This window comes from Plecotus auritus (assembly GCF_963455305.1).
Source record: "Plecotus auritus genome assembly, chromosome: 1".
In the NCBI taxonomy this organism is placed as follows: Eukaryota; Metazoa; Chordata; class Mammalia; order Chiroptera; family Vespertilionidae; genus Plecotus; species Plecotus auritus.
In genome coordinates this window covers 240,706,378-240,727,167 of record NC_137770.1, presented here as the reverse complement: position 1 = coordinate 240,727,167, position 20,790 = coordinate 240,706,378, and the positions used below count along the sequence as shown (strand labels likewise).

The 20,790-nt window shown below is 36.7% G+C and overlaps 1 protein-coding gene across 1 annotated transcript in view; it reads right to left on the bottom strand.

Annotated features, from left to right (window-relative positions):
• The window catches only part of FBXL5 (F-box and leucine rich repeat protein 5), a 31,185-nt gene extending 11,121 nt beyond the window's left edge, over window positions 1–20,064 (bottom strand). Inside the window, exons 1-7 of the mRNA XM_080667997.1 lie at window positions 19,966–20,064; window positions 11,786–12,001; window positions 10,502–10,597; window positions 8,551–8,737; window positions 6,568–6,750; window positions 3,453–3,578; window positions 459–607 (exon numbers count right to left, since the gene is read on the bottom strand). Coding sequence (XP_080524123.1) covers window positions 459–607; window positions 3,453–3,578; window positions 6,568–6,750; window positions 8,551–8,737; window positions 10,502–10,597; window positions 11,786–12,001; window positions 19,966–20,049 — 1,041 coding nt within the window. The 5' untranslated portion in view covers window positions 20,050–20,064. The remainder of the gene's footprint in view (window positions 1–458; window positions 608–3,452; window positions 3,579–6,567; window positions 6,751–8,550; window positions 8,738–10,501; window positions 10,598–11,785; window positions 12,002–19,965) is intronic.
• Between the last annotated feature and the right edge of the window lie 726 nt (window positions 20,065–20,790).

The following is a 20,790-nucleotide window of genomic DNA, read 5'->3' as shown; positions in this document are numbered from 1 at the left end:
GTATATATGTTGGCTCAAACCCCAGAAAATCTATTTTAGTAGCTGTGAGTTTAGACCCAGGAAACTTACATTTTTAAGGAATACCCAAGGAGATTCTGATGTAGGATGTCACAAGATACATTTTTGTAAAACAAAGATTTAATCTCATTGGCCATCATGACTCACATACTATAATCATATAAAATTGGACTTCATCACTTAACACCTGTAAAACTAAATAAATGTTTAACCTCTCCTAGTCTCTGCATCCTTTTGTAGAATGTGTAGACAATGATATCTATATACAAATATTAATGTGAGAACTGAAATGAAATCATGTAAACATCAGCAGTGTATGCCTACTCATGGGAAGGAATGTAAGGTGTATTTTTTCCTTAATTAAACTCAGGAAAAAGCAAACCAAATTTAGATCATTGCTAGTTTTTGTTAATACCCAACTAGTGCTAATTTATACATACCATTTTGCTGGAAACTGCAGAGCTGTATGCTAATACTAGAGTTTTTACAGAAGTACCAACATATGGCAGAACATTATGAATTAAGCCATGGAGTAAACGTTTTTCCATTTGTGCAATGCTGATAGCAATCGATTCTTCTGCAGACTCTTCTGTAAAATGAATTCAAAAGTCTAAGAACTTGATATACTAATTATAATTAGGCTACTCATGGAATCACCAACATTAAATATGAAATACTCTTTGCTATCCTTAAACTCCCCTATGTATGCAAAGCAATTTAAATGGACAAAATCTCACTCCCCAGGACTTAAATGTTTAACTGGTCCAGCTTCAATTAAAAAGAGGTGAAAGAAGAAAAATAAAAGGTTTACAATGAGAATGAAGGGAAGGTGTGTTTTTTTCATGTTCGGTATTTCAAGATTGAAGGTAATTTTGATATCAAGATAGGCAACAAAGGAAACAAAAAAAAAATAACTCCAGTTTCAGGCACTGAAAACAGTTTTATAAAAAAAAAACTTTGAATACTTGAAGAATATTAGGAGTTCTTTAAGAGAATATAGGACACCAAAAGAAAAATGAACCATAATAAAAGTAACATTTATTATTTTACCCAAATAAAAGGGACATAGAGCTGGAAGAGATTTGAAACCATTAAGTTAGCCTGGTCATAATAAATCAAGCAAAGTAAAGTACCTTAGGGTTTTTAAGGAGTTAAAAATGAGCATGGCTTTTGCTTTTTGCTTAATAATTTCTGCAGAACTTGGATGTTTACAACAGGATGCACTACTGTAACAACAAACACAACAAAAAACTGCAAACTTCAATGTGATATAAGAAAAAAAACACTACAATAAAAAGAATGAACTAATAATTTTATCACCTTTCTCAGGGTCCTATTGTTATTATGCTTACCTGAAGACCTAGCTTAAATGTCTCTAAATATAAACCAATTTTATACACACACACACACACACACACACACACACACACACACACTAAGTTAAGGAAGTATCATTAAAACAAACAAAAAACAATGTAGCTGACAAAAGAAATATAAGTAGAAAGACAAGTCTGAATTTGTAATTAATGGTTCCATGTTTACAGATATTATCCTAAATTCTTCCTTTAGCCAGACATAATATATGGATAAAAATGACTTTTAATTAAACCTATTTATTCTGCTATACTTTTATTCACAAATGAGTGTTCTTTCTGTTGCCCTCCCCATCTAAATGTGTATTGTTTACTATGAAACCTTAAAAAAAAAAAATTAAACATCCTACAAAGAACATTAACTTCTATACAAGATTGGTAAGGACAGCTAAGCTGAAAAAGAACTAATATAAATGGTAGTTTAGTCTTATATCCACTAAATAACTGAACAGACAGAAGTATTATCTTAAAAAGGGCTTGACCTTATAGCCTTAATTTTCCCCTTTCAATACATAGGAAAACAACAGCCTTCACTTTAGCTATCTTCAAAGGTTGAAGAGCAAACAGTTTGGTAAAGCCTTTAAAACTAAACATAGGTATTATGAATTAATTTTCTAGGACAGATAAATCAAGTTTTCCCTAAGATGACATCTGCGTGAAGACCTTACCTGCTTGAGGTCTTTGCTCAAATTTCTCAGGGGACCTTAATTAATCACTCTATTTAAAATCATAACTTCTTCCCTCTCTTCCTGGCACTCTTGCCTTTTTTATTTTTCTCCACAGCATTCAACACTATCTACTATAGTATATATTTTTGCCTGCATTTATTATCTGCCTACCCTCTCCAAATTTTATCCTAAACAAGGCCAGAGATTCCCCGCCCCCCATTTTGTTCACTATTAACCCCATGCTCAGGAAGTACCTGCACAGGATAAGCACATCACCAAATCTAACTGGAAGAGACCTCTCTCTCCCTTGTTCCTTATGTTGTACCTTGCAAATGCTCAAAACTATACCAAAATGTGGCACCTTCATTTCATAAAAATAAACTTGCTGCTGAAAGAACTTTAACTTTATAGTCCTTACTTTCCACATTTAGTTCTTTTGCCAGACCAGCTTACTATTTTTTAAGTGGACAATATAAATAAAAATTTCCTACAGGTTCAGTTTTACCAAGTAGAACAGTATCTTATCTGTTATTTTTTTACTATTTCATCATCTTTTAGTAATTATTATCTGAGTAATATCTAAGACAAACTTTATGTTTTTTCTCCTTTCCCAAATAGCATATTTCTGTACCTCTATTAAAATGCAGTTTTCATTATTTACATTGAATTAAGAATCATGTATTCTAAGTTCTCACCTGTGAGTACTTTAAGGGTAGAAAATAAAGTCTTATTCACCCATGAATTCTTCCAGTGCTTAATGAATGACTACACTAGTCCCTTAGAATTGTAAAGAATTTTTACAGATTATTTTACAATTCTACAACCATCTGAGGCAAGCAGTATAACTATTTACAAATGCAAAAACAGGTTCATATAGGTGGGATAAATGGTAATGGAAGGAGACTGGACTTGGGGTGGAAAACATACAATATACAGATGATGTATTATAGAACTAATAATATAGTTATGTTAACCAATATCACCCCAATAAAGTCAAGTAAAAAAAAAGAAAAAAACAGATTCAACAGCTTCATGCTCCTTCCTCTGGGCCACAGATGACTCAATAAATGCTACTGAATGACTAAATGAGCACATTTAAAAACACACATTGTAAACTTCAAAGCATTATCATAAATGCACATTATTTCAATAAAAAGAATAACCAGCATTTTCTGATTAAGGTATTTAAATATAAAAACATATGAAACACAATCTTATACACACTAAAACAATTACTTCAAACAGAATACATTTAATTTAAAAAGTAGTAGGCTTAAAAATAAGTTTCTTTAGAAAACACAAAATACATAAACATTACCATGTATTTACTCATTTAATATAATTTTAATTATTAAAGCACCATGTAGTAATTTTATTTCCAAACAGAGCTTACCAGATTCATCTATATCGGCATCTTCGTCCCATTCTTGAAAAGCACGACTTTCATCCTTCCTACTTTTCACCCATTCCTCATCAGGTTCAGTATCAAGTTCAGTTGCAGGGCCACTGTACCAGTCGCCTATTTAACAAATAAACAAGAACAAAATAAGATTAGATTGACTACCATTACAAAAAAACATCCTATTTATAATAAAAATGTCTGCACACACATGAGCCCTAGGCAATGGGCCAGCTATTGTTAGAAATATTCAATTATGGTTAAAAAAAAATTACACTTAAATAAGCAAAGAATTCGATTTCAGACATACTAAAAAGAACAATGAAAAATAATTATCAATAATCTTCCTGGCAATTTTAGAAATCACTGAAAACCACCTAACTTTTTCCCCTACAGAGGCTTCACACTGGCTCTGGCAGTATCTCCATTATAACGACAGCTAATAAACAAAAGGAAGCAAGACTTTCTGCTGAGTAGTGGATTAGTCAGCAATTCAGAAGGAGGTAGGAACAGAAGTAAACGGGTCAGATTAAGGTAAAGTAAGCCATAAATTTAAAGATCCTGGAGACTATACTGCATTTAAATTACATGATTGTGAAGTGAGAGACAATGCATAATTAATTTACTGAACTCCCACCTAAATTAGAGTTTCTCCACACTACTGATATTCTGGGTTAGGGAATTCTTGGCTGAGGGGTCTGTTCTACACATTGTAGGGTGTTTAGCAGCAACCCTGGCCTCCATCCACTGAAGACCAATATGTAAATTCCCTGAGACTGGACAAACAAAAATGTTTCCACAGACATACCAAAATGTCCCTCAAGGAGGGTAAAATCAATTCTGAGTGAGAACTACTGGAAACAAATACTATAAATGCATAAAAACTGTTTCTATTGGAACTTTTTAAGCATATTGAAACAGAAAAAAGCACACATTAATATCCATTTAACTTCACAGAAGTCTAGCATAGCATCATCACATTTGATCTTTTTATTAAACAGTAACTACATTATATATTAATTCCTAATAATTATTCATAATTAAAAACATAGCTAAGCAAAAAAAGCATTTAAAACATCCATATTTGTCTTGCTTGACTTTCATTATACTACAACTAATAGAAAAAATTATTCCACATAAAAAATAGTAATTCTTCCCTCTCACTGAAACAAGACTTGTTTGAGTTGTCTTGTACCCATGGTATAGGGAAGTGGGTTTTTGATATCTAAATCCAACTTAGCACCAGGAATGCTCAGGGCCTACTCAAGAAGGCAAATAATCCTTTCCACTAATATTTACAGGGTAAAATAAGATTGTTGTTAGAGTATTAAATTTGACAGTAAAATAGTAGTCAAGTTCTCAGACTAATTTAAATTGGCTAAGTGAAATAAGCGAATATTCTAGAAAAATTAATGGTACTGGACAAAGAGCTGTTCCTAAAGTGTTAACTAAAATTTTTATTGGTAGTTCATCTCATGGTATAATTGCATAACATGTAATGAACCTAAAGCAGTCATATTTTAGTGCAAAAAATTAAAATTTAAAAGCTATCAAGACCACATAATAAAATTTCCAAAAGCCTCCTCTTAATATTTAAATCAAAAAAGGGGGGATAGTAGAAGAATATCACGTAAGGAAAAATATCCTGTAAGTAAATTACATCTAGAAAATTTTTACTTTAGAAAATTAACTTTCATTTGTAATGCTAACAGCAAGACACGCACGAAAAACACACATGGTGTCTAAACAAGCCAAAGGAAAATTGTTTGGGCAAAAATGAAAAAGGATCCCAAGTCAAATTTATAGAAAAGATTCCTTTATTAACTTTTGGTTGAGAATATGTTTGTATATTTTCAGAAAACACCTCCAAGACCATGTGGATTCCTGCAACAGAGAGGAATTGACAGGACTGCTCCAGCCATGAAGACAGAAGAGAAACAGTCCAGAGATGGAAGACGCTGATGATGCCTTGCCATACTAGCAGTCCAGCAGCTGTGTGTCCCGGCAGGTTGCCCAGGACCAAACCAGAGAGGGTCGGACCTGCATTACCACCATCCAGAACTGAAATATCATTGCTGACATGTACACATAAGGAACTGTTTGACATTGAAATTGGGACTCAAAAGAACTGTTGGCCCAGAAAGAAACTCACTACAGACTGAAAAAAAAAAAAAAATAGTAATTCTAGATCATTTGGCTCATACAAGCCCACCCACTACTCAAAAAATGTTAAATATAAAACGTATTAAAATCATATTCATAATTTAATTACGTGAGAAATATATATTTCCATGTCAAAGTGACAAATTATAGGAAACTAAGAATAATTTAATGTGAATTTTGAGGTTAATACTCATCTAGAAATTATTTTAATTCAGCGACAAAAAAATTACATGCAATAGTAGCTGTATTTATCCCATAACTGCATTATATGCTCATGAAATTTTCTTTAATTGTTCACATGTAAAAAAGTAACTTAACACATGAATTAATATAAATTTTTGATTTACTGAACGAGGCATTACTAATCACACAAAAAATAAAAAAATATGCTGGAGACAAAAATAGATTCAGTTATTTTGAGCTACTACCAAAAGGCAGCCATAATAGCATCTCATCTTTATATTTAATTTAATTTAATTCATTCAGTATTTCTTAAGTACACAAACAATCTAATTATTTAAAGCTGTTCTGACATCCTATCAATTTGATTTCTAACTTTTTGTTATGGAAAATTCCAAAAATAATTTAAAAATAGGAAGAAATTGCATTTAAAAAGTAGCACAATGAATACCCATGTACTCGTCACCTATCTTCAACAATAACCAACGTTTTGCCAATTATTTTGCATTCTCTCCCCAACAATTTTCTCCTATTTTAAAGGAAATGGCACACATCACATAACTCACTCCAAAATGCATACAAAGAACACAATCTAAGGATGACATCTACTTTTTACTTAACCTCTCAGTTTCCCAATAATTTCTAGATGAGTATTAACCTCACTGGCCTTACTTATTAATGTCTATGAGTATTTCTTTTAAAAAACAAACAAAGAAAACACCAGACTGAAATATTTTTAAACAAACTAAACGTCCCATTTACCTACCTCTGGCCCAATGAACAGGGTAAAGATGCTTCCAAAGCGATCCAGTCTTCGCCAGCTGAGACCATTTGGTGCTTACTTGACTGCATCGACATAATTCTTGAGGATTAAGATAACTGAAAATTGACAGCATTACCTCAGGAGGAAGATGGTTTATACCTGTGGATCGTTCTGACACCTCTGCTTCTGAAATAAAAAAGAAAGTTTACCATTAGATGATATAAGAGCAAATGCAGTAAGAAATTACAATCACATTTCTATAAATAAAATCAAGTGCCTAAATTCCACTCCTTCCTGCTTGCAAGATGTGAAAAGGAAGTAACATGGATTAGAGGTAACATAGGGATGTTAAACTTGTTAAGAATCCGTAGGGTTAAACTATCATGGCTCAAATCATACTTCATCAGTGGGAGCTACAATAGCAAACACAGAATTGACTTCCTCTTACAAACGCGTCACAGGAAAAACAATACTCACTTTGTAGCATAAGCAGCATCATTTGAAAAAGAAATCCAACAGGTTATACAGCTTTAAATCAACAAGTGTGGAGTCGACTACATTATGAGATCTCCTAGGCATTTTTAATGACACACACAAATCTCATAACATTTTCCATTCATGCATTATGACTCCTGTGAGTATCTTCCGAGTTTCCCCTCTTTTCACATTTAAGAGTCTGTGAAATCTGAATTCTTTAACCTATAAATAATACCCTAATCTACTTATATGTCTATATTTATGAGCCAGTTGAGACAATATAGTATTTCTAATGCTGACATACATTTACCAGGAATCTTTTGTCAGCAACTATTGTAGAAATTAATCATTGGATGTCTAATATCCTATAACATTAATTCAGTAGCAATTTTCGGGGTGGGGGGAAATTAGGAATACAATAAGGAATATAAAATATAAAAGATTCATTGTTGAAGTACTAGGAAGAATTTGAGGACTTTGTATAATTTGTCTTCACAAAAATATTGTAATGCTATGAACAAATTACTTACACCCAACTCTTTTTAAGTAACAAATATTTTTAAAATAATGCAGCTATAATTTGCTTTGAAGGAGTGGGAAAATTAAATGTAATAAGTGTGATGCTTTTAAATCCCATGTTATATACTACAATTAAACCAGACACAACAGGTCTTGGCTTGGTGTTTAAGGCCCAAGTTGAATTTCAGAGTGAAGCACACAGGCTTTATAGGTTTAATTATAGCTTAACCTACAAAAACATTTTTGTTTCAACATGCATCTCACCTACTTTGTTAAATAAAAATAACAGAAAAGGAACAATTTCAAAAAACTTTTTATGCTATTTTAACAGAAATGTCACTGCTACTGCCCATCTAGAAGAATCAAAGGAATTTTTACTAACCTAAGGATGCCCATTTTTTAAAACGATGTTTTAAATGGCAAAGCTATCAAAGACAAATAAAAATAAAAAGTAGGAAGTAGTCTAAGAAAAAAGTAGGCATATTTTGCCCTGGCTGGTGTGGCTTAGTTAGTTGGCTGTTGTCCTGTGCACTGAAAGGTTGCCTCGAACCCAGTCAGGACACATGCCCAGGTTGCAGGCTCGATCCCTGGTGTGGGGCACGAGGCAGCCAATCAATGATTCTCTCTCATCATTGATGTTTCTATCTCTCTCTGCCTCTCCCTTCCTCTCTGAAATCAATACAAATCTTTGGATGATACTGCAAAAGTGCTCTGTATATGGTAGTTTTCAGTAATTTTGATAGGCCAATTATTATTAGTTTATGTATATATCAATCCCTTTAAGAAATACAACATTCAAGTGTCCCAAGTATATGAGATGCTAAATTATCAAACAACACTAAGTTCTAAGATATAAACTAATGTCTTCAATTAAATTTGTACTTGAAATTAAATGACTTAAATTATTCCTCAAACAAAATCTAAAGTTCATATCAACAAAAGCAAGTGGCCTTGAAACTAATTCATCTGCTATCTACAGATGAATCTCACCTTTATCTGACTTTTCATCCACAGAATATTTGAAAAACTTCTGTCGCTCCTCAGCTTGATTCCACAGGCTAAGACCTCTAAGGAGTTCTGTGGTATCTTTTTGAGAGCAATGTTGTGCAATCACTTTCTTTTTAATATCCTTAAGCTCTTCATAGGTAAAATATTCCATTAACATGGGCTGAAAAACCTAAATTAAACAAAATAGTCATAAGGAAAGATGCTTATTTTATTTTACTCTACACCTTTTAAATTATTAATGGCTATAGTATTATGAGCATCTATTTCAAAGAGATAAAAATTTTATTTATTACCACCAAGTTAGTTTATCCAAAAATTATAGAGAAGACTATTAGCAAAAAGATCCTTCTCTCTATGAATTCTCTGGCTAAGTCAATCCCTAAACAATTTCAAAGCATCAGAATGAGGCTTCCTGTACAGAGCTTGTCCAACACTCTTCACTCTTCTCTAGAGTTAGACAGTTAGGTCAGTTAACTGCCTTCTGCTAATACAGTAACTGGCCTCTACCCAACCAAACAGGGCTCTAAATCCTAGGAGAATGGATGGGGCCCAGCTCTACTGAGACTTTCAACCATTCAACATTACCTAGATTTCTTCTTCAAAATAAATGCTTAGTCCCAACTGCTCATTTATACAATTAGAACCTTTAGAGATGGAGGGTTTTTTTTATGGTTCTACAGATAATTTTGATGTGTATCACAGGTTAAAAAACACTGCTCTAGTAACTCTGTGGTTTCAAATGCTGGTTGCTTATGATGATAATTTGGGGAACCTTTTAAATATACCCATACCAACATCCCACCTGATCTAACTGGTCTAGAATGGGCTTAAAAGTATTTTGTTTGTTTTTTTTAAATACCAATCTGATTATAAAGTGAAACTATAGTTAGGAATCACCATAATAACTGATTTACAGCAGTTCTTTATCAAATATTTTCTCTATTCCTTACCCTAATATTCATCCCACTTTAGTTTTTGATTGTTTTGTTTTGGTTTTTTTAAGTGAGAGTAAGTTTATCAAAGCTTGAAACAGTAAGGCAAAGGAAGGGCCCCTGGAGACAAGATCAGGGGGTAAGCCCAGTGCTTCCCTGGGTGCAGGCTCGTCAGGACCCTTCCAGCTTAGGAAGCAAAGCGCACGCCTAAGGAAAGGGGGCGAGGGTGTGCTCAAAGAAGAGTGTGCCCATCCCACTTCAGAGAAAGAAGAGAATGAGAAAATATGTTGCTCTTCCGTTCAGTGATATCCTAATACATGTATACTAGGCATAAGATGGATAAGTTTAACACCATCTTTTAATTACTAAAATCCACTACTAAAAAAAGAACACTAAAAATTCTTTATTAGCCTGGAAATACAGGACAAGTTTAAAGCATCCTCTGAAAGTTCTCAAAATGCATTAGGGTGACAAAAAAAGTTATGAACATTCAATATAGTGCCAATTTCATTGTAAGAAAATAAATATTGAATAAATTAAATAATTCATTCAATGAAAAGCAACAACCTTTCTGAGGTTTAAAAAAAAAAAAGATTGCCTTTTTCTCTAGGGTTTTTCTTCATTTCTGAAAATAAACTGGTGGCTTATCTTCCTATGTATTATTTTGAAGAATCAAAGGCAAAATAACATTTTATTTATTTATTTATTTATTTATTTATTTATTTATTTATTTATCTTTCAAAATATAAGAGAAAGTTTATTTGGAAAGTCACAGAAGTAACAGAAGTGAGCCAGCAGGAATGCATAGGCTCGGGAAACAAGTAATAGAGGCAGAATAAGGGTCCTAGGAGCTTAGGAGAGGGAAAGGCAAAGGTAACACCCCTGGGAGAAGAAAAGGGGGAAGAAAAGGCATGCGCGTGCTCTGAGAGGTAGAACAAGCCCAAAATAACATTTTTAAAAATTTATAAGTCAAAATCACAAGGAGGAAAAATTATGCTTACCTCCTCTTCCTCTTTCATATGAGGAAGAAAATCTCTTGTAAATGCCTCCAATCTCTCTTTCAGCTGTTTCTCATAATTTAACTGCTCATATTCATTCTAGAAACAAACAAAATAAGCATTCTGTAAAAATTCTGCTTCATTATTTCCACTGTACCTGGTCCTAAGAAGTCAATTTAAAATGCAACATAAAACCTTTAAAAAAAAAAAAAAAACCCACAAACAAATAGCAAAGTGGTCTCTGTACTTTCTTAGTATAAAAGAAGTCTTAAGGCCATCTTGAACCTAAAAATAGCAAGTATTTGCTCAAAACTTCTATTGATTTCTAATGTATATATTTATGTAATTTCTGTATCAGTTTTCTTAATATATCTCCAAGTAGTCCATAGGAGCCTATAGGACTCTTGCCATTAACCCTTTAAAGATAGTGATTTTCAACTGGTATGCCCCCCAAATTTTTAAACCATGCAATACTTGACTAGTCAGAGGCACTGACCTCTTTTCCCTTAGATTGTCAAATAAAAAATAACAATAGCCAACACAAATAAGAGCCATCCAGTATGAATGAATCAAACTTATACCTATTTTATATTTTTTGGTGTGCCACAGAATTTTAGTAATTAGTTTATGTGTTCCAGGAGATGAAAAAGGTTGAAAAAGTCATCTAGTGTATCTTCCACTAAGCAATTCAAAATACATGTTACATTATCCTACAGAAGACCATATACATTTCCAAAGACAAGGTATCAACTTCTAAAGGCAAGGAGAGTTCACTACATTTTTCACTACAGTAAATCACTGTAAGTCCAGACAATTGCTAAAAAGTTCTTCCCCATATGAATTAAGATCACATCTGCCTGTAACTTATCTATCACTTCTATATCAGCCCTCTAAACTTAAAATGTGGAAAATTTACAAAATAATGAACTTCCAAAATGTGGGCATATTTTATCCCTTTGGAGTTCTCACTAATCTCTTCTTTTTTCAACTAATTTATTCAATTGTTTCCTAATATTCTACCCAATGTATTATTCTCTTAAAACTTTATACATTTTCCTGCTCCAACTCTGCTTTTAGCTATAAATGCCCACTTGTTCCTTTTATATTCAGAGTTGAAACCCACTACAATAACCCTGAGTAAAGTCTTCCTTACAGTTATTAACAAGTGTCAAAATTTTTATTCTGTAACATAACATCATTTACTATAAAATGCTAAAAAGTTTTACCAATGACATAGCAGAAGATGACACAAGTTGTGATAGTAAAATAGCCATTTTTACAACTCACCTTAACATTCTTCAGTCCCTTTTCAAAGAGGCTAAGCATCTCAGAGAGTTTATTGTCAGAATGTACATTATAAATGGTCTGGCTGCGTTGTTGAAGCAAACCAATAATGTATTCATTTTCAATCTGCTCATGCATTTTGAACTCCTTAAAAGTAGCATACAGTGACTGCAGAAGAGCACGGAAATCGTTGTTGTTGGAAAAGTTGGTTTTAGAAAGCTGAATAAAAATTTAAAAAGAAAGGCATAATAAATACACATAAATATGCACCAATAAATATTAAAATGCATTATTTAGTTTGTACATAGCAAAATAGCTCTCTTATACTTGGTTAACTTACTTATTAAATTTACGGTTTCTTTAAATAAAAGTGATTAGACTAAATTCCCGCCAAACCCAAAATTCCATTAGTATATACATATGCTAAATACAGATACTCCTATACAGGAGAATTAATTTAGCTTCTGTAAAAGGAAGCATGGATTAGGTATTAAGAGTCATTTATAGAAAACCAGACCTATGGTCAGTCTAAGATCGAATCCCAGTTCTACCATTTATTTAGCTGTGTAACTGTAAGTAAGTTAATTTTCTCCCTCCATGTCTTAGTGTCTTTTTGGTGTTAAATGGTAATAATAATGACACGTTTACTTCACAAGGTCCCTGTGAGACTAAAATGAATTAGTGCTTAGTAAATGTTAGCTATCATCATTTTGAAAATTAATCATTCAACTTTATAAATTCATGCATTTTTTTACTCTATTCAGACATTTAATGAGCAGCTACCATGAGCCAGCTACTATTTCTGACACTTGGGATACCTCAGTTAACACAAAACAACATCTCTGCCGTAACAGGGATTACATTCTATAATGTAAGTGAAGGGAAATAAGACAATGAATAGTAACCACAATAAGTAAGTAAATTATCTAGAAAAGGGGTTGGCAACTTTTTTTGTGAAGAGCCAAGCAGTAAATATTTAAAGTTTTGCAAAGCAATTCAGCTGTTGTTACACAAAAATAGTCATACGAATAAGTGTGGCTGTATTCCAAAAGAACTTTATTTATGGACTTAATTTGACTTTCATATAATTTTCACATCCTAAAATATTATTTTAATTTTTTCAAATGTTACCTACTGAATCACACAAAAACAAATGCAGACTTTTATCCCAAAAAATGTTGCATAAGATGACAACAAAATTCACTAGTGTCTAATTTCAGCAAATACTATCATTTGTCACTTTATTTTTTTTAATTTAAAATAAGTTAGTAGAAATAAGAGATAAATCAAAAGAAAGCATTAAAAATGGCTATAAATTTTTAAAAAACAAGAACAAAAGCATGGCAAAAAAAGTAAAAATGCCCCACCGGTGTGGCTCAGTGGTTGAGCATTGACCTATGAACCAGGAGGTCACAGTTCAATTCTTGGGCAGGGCACATGCGTGGATTGCCTGCTTGATCCCCAGTGGGGGGCATGCAGAAGGCAGCCAATCAATGATTCTCATTGTTGAGTTTCTATCCCTCCCTCTCTCTTCCTCTCTAAAATCAATATATATATATATATATATATATATATATATATATATATATATATATATATATATATATTTTTTTTTTTTAAGGTAAAAAATGTCCTAGGCCCTGGCCAGGTAGTTCAGTTGGTTAGAGTGTCATCCTAATATGCCAAAGTTGTGGGTTCGATCCCAGGTCAGGGCACATACAAGAATCAACCAATGAAAGCATAAATAAGTGGAACAACAAATCAATGTTTATCTTTCGCTCCCCTACTCCCCACAGCATTCCCCTCTCTCTCAACTCAATTAAGGGGGAAAAAAGTCCTCATATGAGTTAAGGAAAGTATTCTGCATATATTCTCATTGACCTATTAGAAAAATCTTTCAAATTTAAAGACCAACTGCCCAGGTGCAGGATCCAGATTGAAACCAAATCACATATATAAAAGGACTCTCTATGTTATATGTGGAGTCAATCCAGAATAGTGGTTAAAAGTGCTGACTCTGGAGCCAGATTGCTTAGGTATGAATCCATCTCTGTCAGCAAAAGCCATCAAATTGCTCTGTGCCTTGGTTTCTTCATCTGTAAAATAAGGCTAACAATATTAACTACCATATAGGGTTCTTGTGAAATTTAATGATATATTTAAAGAACACAGACTGTAACCTATGTAAGCCTTACTTGGGCTTTTCTGTTATTTCTATAGTTAGTTCAAAACCATTATTGAAACTACCCAAGTTAGTTTTTCTCCACTTGAAAATAACTGTTTTAAAACTGATACTAAAGTCAGTAAATTTAGCACTTAAATAACCAGAACATAAACTATTTAACCTTATAAAATCTGTTTATGAGTTGTTTTTTAAAATTTTGTTTGGCCTCTGTAAAGTTAGTCAAACATATAGGTTTGATTGAGAAAAGAAAATAACCCATACACTAATAACATCTGGGACATATTGAGGCCTATGCTGTGCTAAATATTATACAAAGTATTTTTATATATTATCTTACAACAATCATAGAAAGTTATTATTTCCCATTTTATAAGTGAAAAACCTGAGGCTCGGAGAACATAACCCAAACCAGACAGGTAGTAGACAACAAAACAGAGATAAATCTCTATTACTCTAAAATCTATGATCTTTCCACAAGATACAATGTTAGTTCCAATCATAAAGTTATCTTTTCAGATCCAATAGTTAAAAAGAATGCCAGCTCTAAAGCAAAAGTTCTCCCTAGGGGGTTGATTTTGTCTCCCAGGAGCTTACAGGCAAAGTCCAGAGACATTTCTGGATTGTCACCACTGCAGAAGTGATACTGACCTCTAGTGGGTAAAAGTCTGGGATAGGGCTAAACATCCTACAGGACAGCCCCCACAACAAAGAATCATCTGTCCCAAAATGTCAATAATGCTACAGTTGGGAAATGCTGCTCTAAAGTAGTGTTTTTAAAATATGTTTAATTATCCTTAGTATAAAATACACTGCAATCTAGACACACACACACATCACAAACATTTCAAAAAATTTCAGCAAACAATATTCCCTAACTTGTAATGTACTCTAATATTGACTTTTCCATTTCATTTTTTAATGCTGTTTCTGACCCACAAAATTGATTTAATGACCCACAAATGGGTCATAGGATACACTTTGAAAAACAATGTTCTATAGTAGGCTATAAAAGTTCCTAAGTGACCTATAAACTTGTATACTCTGATGCCTAGCAAATTCAACGAAGAATCTATGTAGAACACAATACACCTAAATCAACAAATAGTAATAACCAGTAACATGATACCTCCCATATCTTAAAAATTGAGAGCTGACTCTGTTTCAGGCATTCTACAACCTAAAATCTTAGAGCCTGGCTTCAAATTGATTTGAAAAGTTGTGTGTCACTTAAATACTAGATAATAAGTTCAAAAATAGCTATGAAAATAGCATAACAAAACCCAAACACTATTATTACCCAATAAGGTTTTACTTTTTGTCTACTCAGCCATACAATGCTGTCTTTTAGTCAAGGGAGATTTACACATAATGAAGAAACCCAACTATCTCTGGTCAAACTAACTCTACAAATAGAAAAAAAACAACAACTGTGGTTCACTAGGAAAATGTTTTGCATAAAACCATAAAGCTAGTAATAAACAGCAGAACCGGTAAGGTAATGCAAAACATGGGCTTCAGAAGGGAGAAAAATCCTAAGATTAAAATTCAGGCTCTCCTAATTACTAGTTGAGTGAGCTGGGTAAGTTACTTAACCACTAAGTCCGTTTCTTCATCTTTAAATGAGGGATAATGCTTGTCTCACAGAGCTCTTGTGAGGATTTAAGGAAATAACATAAGCATGTAGTAAGAACTCATTGAATACCCTTGTCCTTCCTCTCCTAGCTCTCAATTCACCATTGTCTCAAATAAACCAATCTTCTCCATGCCAGTCAGTAACACTTTTTACAGGTATGCAAAGAAATAGAAAAACAAGGAAAACTAAAGGAATTCTTCATAAAGCTACATTCGTTTAATTTAAAAAAATAATCTGTTCAAATTGTTCTGAGCTTACTTCCTCCTTAGTTGCTTTGGTCATAAAATGTCCTTTCTTTATAAAATGATAAAGTAGATGACACTTTTAATGTTCATACCTGAAAAACTTGGGCATTCCATAAAGCCTCCACCACTAGAATTTTTTATAACTGGCTTATGTGTAAGCCTGGGAATCTCTGTACCATGTACAACCTACAACCACCACCTACTTTGTTCTCAGAAACCAGTCTGAGGAGACTCTAAGACCAGTCCCAACATTTTAATGTACAGCTGACCACACACCTCTTGGCTCCCACTATTGTGCATTCGGATTTCCATCCTACCATAAGGGTTTCAGTGTAAATTCCTTAAGAATTGGGACCTCATCTCACATCGCCAACACAAGTTACTATACAGCCAACTGACAGAAGAAACTCAACACTCACTGGCAGAATTAATGTTGTTAAATTCTGAGGATTAGAGGAAAGACTGAAGAATTGGAGTAAACTGGAAAAAGAACGTCAGTTGATGCAAATGTTCACCAAAATTATCCCAACTGGGAAGGTCAGTAAATTAGCAAAAAGATTTCATAAAAAACTGCTACCAAAAATTTTTTCCAGAAACTACTCTGATTTCATACACAGAAAATTAAACTAGGAATCAAGATCCTGACTTGGGTTTTCATTTGGATCTATCACTAGATGCTTATGTAAACTTGGTCTAGCTAACCTAGGCCTACAAGTCCCAGCTGCTTCTTTATAATTACTGGACAGAGTCAACATTTAGAATACAGTGAAATAGCATGCTTTGTATCTTTTTAGTTTGAGTATAAAAACTAGTTCTCATTTTGTAAAGTTTTAATGTAGGCTGTTTGGGTTGGATATCCCTGGTCTATGAAACCAAAAGATGGTGAAGGCAAAACTTGGGTTTGCAAATAGTCTATTCAGCCATTACAAAAAACTTATTTTTTCCAAGATAGTTACCCAAAAAACGTCCTAGGAGAGTTCCATTAACTATTAGCATCAAGAAGAAATCCGGATGTAGAATTCTTATGTAGCCTCCCCTCCCCCTCCCCAAATCACCTAGGTCTCTGATCCACAGGTCAGAAAATTGGACTATTAATCTTCTTGATGACTAAATCTCATTAACTACCTGTAATTAGTCCAGAATTGGTGATGATTTTCACTTATGATATATCAAATTGAAAATTATTCCACCGTAGCCAGTTTGGCTCAGTAGATAGAAAGAGCACATACCTTGTACCTCAGTTGCAGGCTTGATCCCTGGCCCCGGGGCGTGCTCAGGAGGCAACCAATCTATGTGTCTCTCTCACATCAATGTCTCTCTCTGTGTCTCCCTCTGTGTCTCCCTCTCCCTTCCACTCTCTCTAAAAATCAATGGAAATAAGATCCTTGGGTCAGGATTAACAAAAAAGAAAATGCTTTTTAGTTATTGCAAGAGGAACATTTAACTAAAAAGAATCTTATTTGACTCAAATATTGTTTTTAGAAATGGCACTGTATTTTCCAAATTTGTTCTAGTATTCTCAATCACCAGGTAATGACATACAAAACTAGTGATTAACTTTTTAAAATTTTTAAATAAGGTTGGTTAGTCTAGTATATAATTAAATAAATTTGGGATTCCTAATTATTTTAGTAGAGTAGCAAGCATTTAGAAATCCAATGAAGGCCACAAACCTCCTAGGGAAATGTACACAGGCACAAAAATTTTCATAACCATTTCTGGTGATCCCTGGACTACATCTCCCCAAATCTAAAATGGAGAACTCTTCAGAATCCATCAGTCCTCACTAACTTTTCCTTTTTGATTTTGGGAAAGTAAAAAACCTCCCCATTTTTTTTTTCTTTGCTGCAATTAAAGGATACTGTCCGAGAAGCTAAAAACACTAAGTAAGCTAACTCAAAAAATCAGGGGTTCCTCAGCTTAACTAACGGCCGCTAACCCATTCTTGATGCTTCTCCTGGATAAGCAGAGGTTCTCACCCTTGGCTGCACACTGGACTCACCTAGGAGCTTAAAATTATACAGTCATGCGCCCCTTAACGATTGGGCTACATTCCGATACCTTCATCGTTAAGCGATTTCATTGTTGTACTATCTAATACAGCCTACTAGACACCTAGGCTACATGGTATATAATAGCCTATTGCTCCTAGGCTACAAACCTGTACAGCATGTTACTGTACAAAACATAAGATTAAATCAAGCACAAGAGACAATAATGCAGTCAAGAGATGTGCCATGACATGACATACAGCAAACTTGTTTTATAAGCAGAAAAGGTACACTCAAAAAAATAAATAAACACCGATAAAAAGTATAGTATAATAAATACAGAAACCAGCAACAGAGTCGTTTATTATTATCAAGTACCATGTACGGTGCAGAATTTCACGTGCTATACTTGCACTCAACTGGCAGGGCAATAGGTCTGTCCCCAGCAGCATCACCACAAACGCGTGAGTAACGCGCTGGGGACAAAGACTGCAATGTCACTGGGCCACAGGAATTTTTCAGTTACACGATCATCTTAGGGGACCAAGGTAGTGTATGCGGTTCCTCCTACACGGAAGTCATTACGTGCACATGACTGTACATCGGGTGCCTGGGTCCCACCCGCAGAGATCCTGATTTTACTGGTTTAGGCATCAGAATTTTGAACAGCTTCTGGGGTGGTCCTCACAAGCAACCAAGGTTGACAAGCACTGTCCTAGAATACCTTGGTGTTTAAACCTATATCTGAATCAGGTTTTTTTGTTTTGTTTCTTTTAATATATATATATATTATTGATTTTAGAGAGAAAGGGAGGAGAGAAACATCAATGATGAGAGAGAATCCCTGATAGGCTGCCTCCTGCACGCCCCCCACTGGGGATCGAGCCCACAACCCAGGCTTGTGCCCTTGACCGGAATCGAACCTGGGACCCTCCAGTCCGCAGGCTGACGCTCTACCCACTGAGCCAAACCGGCTAGAGCTGTTTTGTTTTTTACTTTTCAAAATGAAGGGAAGGGAAGGGAAGGATGGTTGTGGGTGCCCTTTAAGTGCTTGGTTTTGAGTGTGGCCTAGCAATGAACACCCTGGCATCCTCCAACCATTTCCCTGGGCTGTGAGAACTCCTCTCTTAACGGCGGTTCTGCTTAACGCCATGTAACTTCTGAAAATTCCTAAGAGTGGATTTCTGTGCTTAAACAACACTTTAAATGTTGTTTTTGTGTTTGTTTTTTTTTTAATTTGGTTCATTACTACGCGAAACACAACTGCCCGAAGTTTTCAGGATATCCACATGGACTTTGCCCAATGTAAACTGACCAAAAAGAGGACTCTTACTATTGTTTTAAAATCCTTAGCAAAAGGCCCTGAACCATCTCCACGAAAGTGCTCGCTCAGCTTGGGCTGCACCCCTTAAGAGTCCAAAAAGGTCCTCACGGGGAAACCAACTTTTCCCGAGGCCCCTTTCATCCGAACCCACGTCAAGAATTCCAAAATCCACAAGGCGTTAAGACCTCGGGACAATAAAAAGTTGCCACGAAAAAATAACCACAAACGAAGAGTTCCTAAGCCAAGGGACCCGAGTTTTCTCCCAAATCAAACCAGTGAAAAGCTGGGGCTTCAATGACCTGGGGGTGGTTGGAGAAGCTTCCCCGTGAGCCAGGAAGCAAGGGTGAGGCTCGGAAGATGGATGGATGGGTGTTTGCAAAGGGACTGGGGGGCCCCCCAAACCGGCCGCGGGGACTGCGGGGGCCGTGGTGATGCGGGAGGCGGGACAGCGGCGGACACGGCCTACCCCCGGGCTGTGGGGAAGCCCACCGCAGGTGGCCGACCCCGAGTCCCGGGAGGTCGGTGCCCCTCTTTCTCCCGGCGTTGGAGCAGGAGGCAGGCGCGGCCGCGGGAAGCCGCCCCCCGCCAGGAGGACCCTGCCGCCCGCCCCGAGGGCACGTCGGAGGCTGCGGGGCGGCGAGCGCGGCGCTGACAGCTACGCAGGCGGCGATCGGCGCGATCTGCGATGGGGGCGGCGCGGCCCGGGGGCGGCGGGCGCGACGCAGGCCAGGCCGCCAGGGACCGGCCCGCTCCTCCCCGCCGCCCGCGCCGCCCGGAGCAAGGGGCCCCGCACGCACGCCGTTACCTTGTCGCAGTACAGCCCCACCAGCTGCTTCATCCGCCAGTGCGGGGCGGTGAACACGTCCACCTCTTCGGGGAAGGGCGCCATCGCCGCTGCCTCAGCCTCCGCCTCAGCAGCCGCGGCTGCCGCCTCTCCATAGACTCCCTCGCCGCGGGGCAGAGGCGGCGCGCCCCCCTGCGCATGCGCCCGCCCCGTCGGCGCGCGCACCAGGACAGCCCGGCCGGTGGGGACGCGGGGGCGCGCGGGCCGGCGCCATGCGGGCCCCCCGCCCACGTGACCCGGCGCATGGCGCAGGCTGAGCTCCCACCTCCCTCCTTCGCTCTGTGCGTTCCTTACCCTCTTCGCGTGTCGCCGCAAGGAACCAAGGCTTATTCTTGTTTGTTTTGCAACATAAGACACATTATCTGTGGAGACGGGGTGTCGTTTTAGGGGCGCTCTCGGCGCATCTCTGACCCATACGCCCACCAGACCTTGAGGCCAAGACAGCCATGCACAATGGTCGCCGCAGGACAGGGAGCGCTGCCTGCCCGCCTAGGCCCTGATGCCCCTGTGCCAGGGTGACTGTGCTGTGCGTGGCCCAGTCCTCCTGAGCCGCCCTTGGCCTCCTGCCATTCCCAGGTGTGGGTCTCCCCCAGCCAGGGCTGACCTCCCAGTGGCCGGTCACAGACCCCCGTTACCCCAGCAGGCAGCTCAGGGCAGGCGCCTGCGTCTGGGCTTGGGTCTGGGGCCAGGGCAGGGATCAAGGCGCCGGGCATCTCCGACCATGTCCTCCGGGGCAGGAGGGAGGGAAGGGCCTTGGAATTCTGGAGGCTTCAAGAAGGAGAAAAT